We start from the raw sequence: 8,597 nt of genomic DNA, 5'->3' as shown, positions 1-8,597 counted from the left end.
CTCCCTCCGGTTTCGGCGACGGAGGAAAAATACAAAAAAAAAATCAAGTTATTGTATCTTTTAGAACATAATTATTATTTTAAAAAATAATTAGAAGGTCAACATCTAAATTTTAAACCTAATTTATTTAATTATAAAATCATAAAAAAAATATTTATTATAAAAGCTTAAGCGGTGAAGTTGGAAAGTCAATTTCTAAATTCTAAATTTAATTTATTATTTTAAAATAAAAAATATAGGCGCTTATTCTAACTTAACCGAGCTTAATTTTGTCAAAACCGTATCTTTTTCATGACCAAAATAAAAAAAAGTCAACTAATAGAACCAAATCTAAAAAAAATCCAAATTCCTGTACTTTTTTTCAAAACATAACTTTGTATAGGACCAAAATCAAAAAGCAAGTCAACTTATAGGATCAAAACCAAAACAATCAACATGTAGGACTAAATCCAAAATAAAAACAACGTTACAGGATCTTTTCCAAAACAAGCCAATATACAGGACCAAAACCAAAATGAAGCCAACATACAGGACTAAAATGCTAATTTTCCCTAAATAAAATTATATTACTAAATAACGATGGAATATTTTCAATCTGTCGTAAACATTTTTTTGTGATAGAATAAAAGTTCCGTTACTAATATTTGTGACGAAAATATGATTTTGTGATAGATTTTTTATTTCCGTTACTAATTTGTGATGGATTACTTTGTATGTTAGTATTTTTTAACGGAATATTCTCCCGTTACTAATTTGTGACGGATATTTTATTTTCGTTACAAATTTATAACGGATATTTATAACTTTGTTACCAGTGTTGTAAATGGCGGGAAGCGGTGGCGGGGCGGTCCGTGACCGCCTACCGCCTAAGCGGTTGAATTTTTTTAAGCATTTTTTTTTATGAGTAATCATATATAGTCATGCAATGTAATAAAAAATAGTATGTAAAAGTAGGTGAAATATGCAAAAACTAACCTAAAATGCTTGTTGGTGGCGTCGGGCGGCGACAGACACCTAGAGGTTTGTGGTGGAGGGTAGGGAGCAAAAATGAAAAACAAAAAGAAAGTAGCTAGTGTTTTTGAAATAAGTCAATAACTAGGATTTTAAAATGACTAGACTTTAACTAGATTTTTAAAATTTATTGACTTTTGACTATAATTTTAAAATTAATAGACTCTTGACCTTTGACTGAATTTAAAAATGTGTTGACCGCCTTGGCCGTCTCACCCGCCCGAGCGCCCGCCACCGCCACCTCGCCCGCCGGACAGCTTGGGCCACCTGAAAAGGCCGCCTCATGCCAAGGCGTGGCGGTCGAGGACCGCCTACCGCCTGGGCACCGCCTCGACCGCCATTTAGAACACTATCTGTCACTGATTTGTGACAAATTATTTAATTTTGTCACAAATTTATAACAGATATTATTATTGTGGTGCCTAAGCGGCCGCTTCAACCGCCATTTAGAACCCTGTCTGTTACTTATTTTTGACAAATTATTTAATTTTGTCACAAATTTATAACAGATATTATTATTCCTTCACAATTAAATTTTTACTCCACCTTATTTTCAAAAGTCTATTAAATTATTCTAAAAAAGTCTATTAAATTATATTTAACAATATTATCATATTATTTTAGTTAATATATTTTTTACATAATATAAGTACAGAACGATCTTAGTTTTTTAATTACATTTTAAAGTTATTTATACTTTAATTTTAAAAACTTTACAAAATATTTTAACAAAACATTTTATTAATTAACAAAATTAAATACAATCCTTCGATCTCCACCTCCGCCTCGCAGATTAGGGAATTCCCAACTCCTCTCCCGCCCTAAAACTCCCTCCGCCGCACGCCACCCCTAACCTCACTTTCATTATGCCACCGTCAATCGCTTATCTAGGTTAGTTTTTTTTTTCTTTCTCTTCACTTGCATGGTAATCAATCGCAAAGTCTGCCCCAACTAGATAAAAATGTGATCAATGAACGTATTCAGCGTTTGCATCAGCTTCCAAATTGACATAACTCAGAAATTTATATATTTTGTGCCTTTGCAATTGATAATGTTGGATTAATGCTTCGATTTCTGCCTAATGCGTCATTTTCTGCTTCCCTTTTTTTTCCCTCCAAGGAAATTGATTTCTGCTTAAGGAGAAACTCTGAAATTCTGCTTCGAAGTTTGGTGGAATCGTAGACTGCAAAGCCCATCGTGTTCAGACTATCTGAGGTATCAAACTAGCAGTATTGAAACTAGAAGAGGTATACCGTATACTCTTCTCAAACTACCACAAGATAAACAGTTGGATGCTTCTAACCTCTTTAGAGATCGAAATTATTTCAAAGCTGTATCATAACTCTCGTGGTCTATTTAATGAAGTTGAGTAAATGCAGGAGATAGTCAGGGATGGTGGGAATGTAGAAATCTTAATTCCTGTGGCTTGGATTTGTATTCATGTGTTATTGGAATTGATGGTTTTGTTTTATTAAAGCAAAATTTATTCAATGGGCAACCCGTCTTTAGGATTTTTAAAATGCATGGTTTGTAGCATTTTAAGGATTCTCCGGGCACCACTGTTGTGTATTTATTTAGCTATAATGTTTTCTAAGTTAAGATATGAAAAGCATGACAAACATTAGCTATAATCATATATGATATTTTCTTATGTTTTCTAACAGTTGCATGTTTCTCATATTGATCTTTTCTGATGTTTTCTAAGTTAAGATAAATAATATATATGATCTATATTTTATAATTTTAATCTAATAAATTAGGAAAGTTAAAAGAGACGATGAATGAGAACAAAGCATGGATGTATCGTAGGTTAGAAAATGGGTTTATGACGGAGGAATATCTTGATGGGGTTGAAGCATTTGTAAATTTTGCCGTTACTACTTGACAAATTTTTTGTAGTGTCTATAATGATATGATCCCAAATGTTCTTCCGATCTCTATTAAATTTTAATATTGTTATATAGCATCTGAAAGAGCTTGTAGAAAGTAATTATTTATTTTCGTTTTGCATAACTTTAACTTCAATGCACCAAATAAAATTAGGGCAACTCACAACTGAAACAAGGCAAAACCTGACCTAAATCCCCCAAATTTGCCCTAAATTAGCAAGAACGAAAATCAGCGTTCGATTGTGTTACCCATGACGAATAGCCTACCGTCGAACCTTCTAGAAGAGGCATTGGGCTTCACATACAATTCGAAAGGTTGCGCTGTGTTCTCCGGCGGTGGAGACGGTAGATTGATTGTCGTGGAGGATTGCGTGGGTACCAGCGGAGCATTCGTGCTCCACCACTTACTGAAGCGTTACCTAGCGTCGCAATCCACTGATGTGGTTATTTTCCTCTCCTTCTCCCAGCCATTCTCTCACTACGACCGTATCCTTCGCAAAATGGTACATTTTCCCTCTTTGCTGCTCAATTCAGATGTTTACTTTTTCATAGGCTTGGATTTAGTGATACTGAGATTAGTTCGTTGGAGTTTGGACAACGAACTGATCGATGTGAAAAAAATGTTGGTGAATTTGCATTTGTTTAGCAAATAAATTTTTTTTTTTTAAAAAAATCACGTTTAGTGAGTAATTAAGATATCTTGTTTTCGTAGTTCTGAAGCAAATGAAGTCATTGGTTTGACAGGGATGTAACTTAGTCGTCCAAAGGGAGAAGAAAAGATTGTTCTTCTTTGATGTGCAGCGTCTAGGTGAGAACGTAATGGAGTTTCATTACGATGCTTTTGGTGGGTGTGTGTGTGTGTGTTAAATATGTTTTACCACACTGTGTTTTAGTCAACGTATTCACTGCCTCTCAATTTGGGATGAGATGGTGCTGCATCTCATGTGAAAAAGTGTGAATATCATATAAGGTTTCTATAAATGCAAGTCATCCCACAAACTATATTGAAATTTCCCCGACCAAAGTTAATTAAGTGTGTTTCTTCCTGAATTGTAATGATGAAATTTTTTTTTGTTGCTGCTGTTATTAGATAGAGACGAAGGGAAAATGAGCGAGGATTTACTTATTGAGCTGTATGGAAAGGTTCACAAAGCAGTAGAAGTTTGTTCAACGTCTGAAGGCTTGCGGAACATAACCATAATGATTGATGATGTCTCTCTGTTGGAAATTGATGCCGATGGCTCATTGAATCTTGCCCTAAAATTTGTGCATTATTGTTACAGTTTAACTACTCAATTTGTAAGTCAGTGTACTTCGTGGTCTATCTCTTCATAGTATAGTTTTTAACTATTACGTTTGATGCTGACGAAAATAGAAAATATTTTTTCAATATTTTGTTCTTAAATAATTAGGGTTGTTCTTTTGTTACACTTACCCACGAGGATGTGTACTCCACGGTGAATAGACCCACACTACTTTTACAATTGGAATACCTGGCAGATGAAGTAATAAGAGCCGAACCTTTAGCTACAGGTCTAGCAAGTGATGTTCATGGACAGGTATGTTTGTCCAATTCTTGTAATGTTTCTTTTTACATGAGGAAGTATATACTGCAGTTACTTGGTGGAAGACAAACACTGAAGTCAGTACCTTAGAAAAGTCGTTTCAGTTTTAACGTTTGACTGTTAGTCGTTCTCACATTTACTCAGTTTACATGGTTAACTCAGATAGTAATGATGTGAGAAACAGAAAAAAAAATGCATTAACGCGTTTCTGACTTTCTTTCTTCTGATATGCCCCTAACTCCTATGGATATACCAAGCACGACATTCGGCGAACCACAGTGAAATGTGGAAGATTTTGTTCTGGATGCTTGGTCAAATATTTTAAAAAAAATGACCAAGCCCATATAACTAAAAGCCCCGTAAAATGTTATCATACCCTCAAATGTTTTGAATACAGAATTAGATGTTATAATTGCTATTACATTTGAATGAGTCTTATACAGACGAGGAGATATTTAAAATAAAGAAAATTAATAGTGAATTTCTTCAAAATTATTTTGGTGCTAATTAGGGAGGATTAACTTTTTAACACAATCTTCACCCCACTTTGGTAGAGGTTATATTTTTTTTTAGTTTTGCAAGTGCAAGAGACTTATGCGTTATGATGGAAAACCTACCTCCAATTATCTTAAAATTTTTTGAATGAGTTTTGGGGTCTAGGTCGCAACTAGTAGGTTTAGTTTTATGTTGTAGAATTTCAAAATTTTAGGATTGTGGTTGGAAGATCTTGAGGCCTATAATTGACATTTAGAGATCAATAAAATCGAGTTTCAGCATTGAAACTTTATAATTTTTGTAGAGATCAATAAAATTGAGTTTCTTCTTGTCATTGGAGGGTTTTTATTGATTGGGTTCCACTTCCATCCTTGGATGTGAGTATTCGGTTTAATCCTGATTAATGCTTGTTACAATTGCTGATCACAAACTAACATCCTTCCACTCCGCTCAGATTCTTTAAACCCATCTTCTCCAGCCAACTTAGACTTAAAACATTAATTTTGGATGTTCAAGCAAAAGTTTTTTTTGACTTGGGATGTTGTCAACTCGATCACTCTAGCCTTTCCTTCAAATCGGTGGTTGTACGTAAATCTTTTCTGAAAATTTACAGGTTGTACTGTAATTCCACTTTGTGATAATCTGCGTGATTGGTTGAAGTCACCACTTTATACTTAATTTTTCATTAATGGAGCTTAATTTTGTACGATGACAGTTGACTGTTTTAAGCAAAGGAGTTGGAGATATCTCTGGCAAGCCAAGGAACAAGGTTTCTAATTTCCAGTTCAGAATCAAAGATAGCGGTGCTGAATACTTCTATCCCGGAAGCCGGACTTGAATAGGTAGTTGCCAAGTAAAAGCCAATATGATCACCAGCTTTTGTAATCTTTTCAGATTACTGTTGGCATCATTCACGCTCATAGGTTTAGAAAAGTTGGAAGTATATAATCTTTACCATGGTGCATTTTTTCAAGGAGGCAGATATGAATAGTCACTGTAAGATTGGATTAATTGATGCATCCAAACAGATGATAATTAGACGGATGCTTGATTATTACAGGCTTTTGTAGTGCTACACCGTACTCTCGGTTTGCCCCCATCCAATACACTGGATGCGAGATGGAGGCCTTGTTGGGATGGGATGCATCCCACCTCGAAGCAGGTGGGATTCATGTCATCTAATGGTTATACATATATCAGGTATAGATCTTCTGGTGTTGAAACCATTATTATAAACATATTGCTTAAAAACAAAATAAGGGGACGCAAGCAACCAGTTGTTGCCTAAATATGGCATCTCCTCGCCACCATGTGTCTATAAACAAGTCTACGCCGTTGATTCTTATCCAAAAATGTATGTCATATCGAAAAATACAGAATAAATTTTTTTTATACTGATACCGTACCAAACATTTTGATATATCGAAATTGGTTTATCGAAAATTTTGGTACATATAATTAGCATATCAGTTATACAAAAATTTTACGATATACTGAGATTTCGATACGTATTGATCGGTATATATAACTTTATACCCAAAAAATCATATATTTTTTAAAAGTTACAAATCTGTGATATTATTAAAATTTTAAATATATTCATTATATTGTATCAATATTTTTAAAAAATTATTCAAACGATTATACTTATTACCTATATATTTAATCGTTAAATATATAAAATAACACACTGTGCAATACACGGATGAGATACTAATTTTGAATAATGATAGAGTTATAACCAATTACCTCGTACAACGATATTTACAACAATTATATCGTGACTTTTTTGCTATTATATTGTGGTATTTTGAAGTTAATTATATCATGAGATTTTGTTTTGAATGTATCATGAGATTTGATAAATAAAATTTTTGTATCGATTTTTTATGGTGTAAGATGTGTTTAACAAATTTGAGATAATCATAGCATGCATATATAGCAAGCAAAAACATATCTATGAAAGTGGTGTATTATTCTAAGAGTTTTTGGTTAAAAAAATAAAAATCTATGAAAGGGATATTTTTAGTCTATTCCATGGATATATAGTTCAACAACTGATTTTGGTAAAAAAAAAAAAAAATTCAAACACGCCTTTAAATTCTTTCTTTGCAAGCAACAAATTGATTTCCACAAATTTAATATCACAAATTTTATACATTTTTCCACCACATGCTTATGCAATTAATAAAAATCATGCATTCATGTAAGCAGTGGTCCTTTTTGTGAGAATAGTGCGGAATGAGCATGCATATAGCAGGCAAATACGAGCGCAAATTAAGTGTATTGTTTCATATATATGTTGATTTTGTAAATAACAATTAACTAGGTCGTTCAAATAAAGTTTGAATCAACTAATATTTCAAACAAAGTTCAAGAGAGAAAAAGGGCATGCATCGGCGTGGACTTTGATATCCCTCACAAAGTTGAAATCTCAGATACACATCTCCATTCAAATCATCAAGGGACCAGGCGATCAAATGTCTATGGATCCCATGGGGGCATGCAACCGTAAAGAATGTTTCGATCCTTGTACAAGTCCAAGCACAGGAGAGCTGATGGTTTCCGATCAGGTGCTGCGTAACTCCTCATCCAGTATAAAACCCCGTTAGCGAAAATCCCCTTGGGCTTGTCCAACTCCACACAGTGTGGTGCGTGAATGTCCTTGATGGCTTTCCAGCCATGCACCTTTGAAGTTGTTGGTACTCATGTGATCATCTCCCATTGTCGATATATACCGCTAGTCAATCTGACGATAACATATATTTTTTATTTTTATTTTTTTTAAAAAAGGGTTGATCCCGAAGGGGACTCCATTCCACATGAGCCAATGGGCTCATGCGGAGGGTAAATCGAGGGATGTGCACAGCAGGGACCTGAAGGAGGGAGCACATGGCCCAATCTCCAGAGCATACCCCACAAACGAGTATCAAACCCGCAACGCTAGGGAATTTCTTCCCACGAATCTGACGATAACATATTGGTTGGTGGTAGGGAGGAAACAGAAACCATAATCAAAAACTGTTCGTGGTTGGGGTACATACAAGAGTTTCCTACGAGCACACTACTTTGTGGATTTTGGATTTATATATATAGTTATTAATAAGTGATAATGAGGAAGATTTATATTTGTAGGAATTGGATTTGTCTAGCTCGCGTGTGTAGGATATGCAGAGGAAACTTATCGTGGCACATGGAAACTTTTTTTTATTCTTAGTTATCGTATCTTCTTGAATTACCACCAATATTTTGTAAAACGTACACCATATTTACTATAATTATATCTTCAGATTTTTTTTAAAAAAAATATAATCGTTAGATTTTGTGATCATGAGATTTGATAAATATAATTTTGAATAATGCTAGAGTTACAATCAATTATCTTATACAACGATATTTACAACAATTATATCGTGAGTTTTTGCTATTGTATATGTAGTGATATTTTGATGTTATCTCGTGAGATTTTGTTTTGAATGTATCATGAGATTTGATAAATAAAATGTTTATGTCGATTTTTTATGGTCTCGGATGTCTTGTACAAATTTGGTTGTACATTTATTATTACTTTAAAATTTTTGTATCAATTTTTTATGGTATACTAATTATTGTACATGTTTCATTTTACCTGAAGCAT

The 8,597-nt window shown here is 33.8% G+C and overlaps 1 protein-coding gene across 4 annotated transcripts; it reads left to right on the top strand.

Annotated features, from left to right (window-relative positions):
- Nucleotides 1–1,769: 1,769 nt before the first annotated feature.
- LOC140864463 (elongator complex protein 6) lies at nucleotides 1,770–6,017 on the top strand. Of its 4 annotated transcripts, none has more exons than XM_073268661.1 (7): nucleotides 1,770–1,902; nucleotides 2,131–2,226; nucleotides 3,118–3,403; nucleotides 3,645–3,708; nucleotides 3,991–4,199; nucleotides 4,313–4,459; nucleotides 5,676–6,017. In XM_073268661.1, exons 3-7 carry the CDS (start codon nucleotides 3,152–3,154, stop codon nucleotides 5,796–5,798), a joined length of 795 nt encoding a protein of 264 aa, XP_073124762.1. In that variant the 5' UTR covers nucleotides 1,770–1,902; nucleotides 2,131–2,226; nucleotides 3,118–3,151; the 3' UTR covers nucleotides 5,799–6,017. The 4 variants fall into 4 exon arrangements, with proteins under 4 accessions (XP_073124762.1, XP_073124761.1, XP_073124760.1 ...); XM_073268660.1 differs by having other exon boundaries at nucleotides 3,055–3,403; XM_073268659.1 differs by having other exon boundaries at nucleotides 2,131–2,258.
- Nucleotides 6,018–8,597: the final 2,580 nt, after the last annotated feature.

This window comes from Henckelia pumila, chromosome 4, assembly GCF_033568475.1.
Source record: "Henckelia pumila isolate YLH828 chromosome 4, ASM3356847v2, whole genome shotgun sequence".
NCBI classification, from domain to species: Eukaryota; Viridiplantae; Streptophyta; class Magnoliopsida; order Lamiales; family Gesneriaceae; genus Henckelia; species Henckelia pumila.
This window is presented reverse-complemented; position numbering and strand designations above follow the sequence as displayed.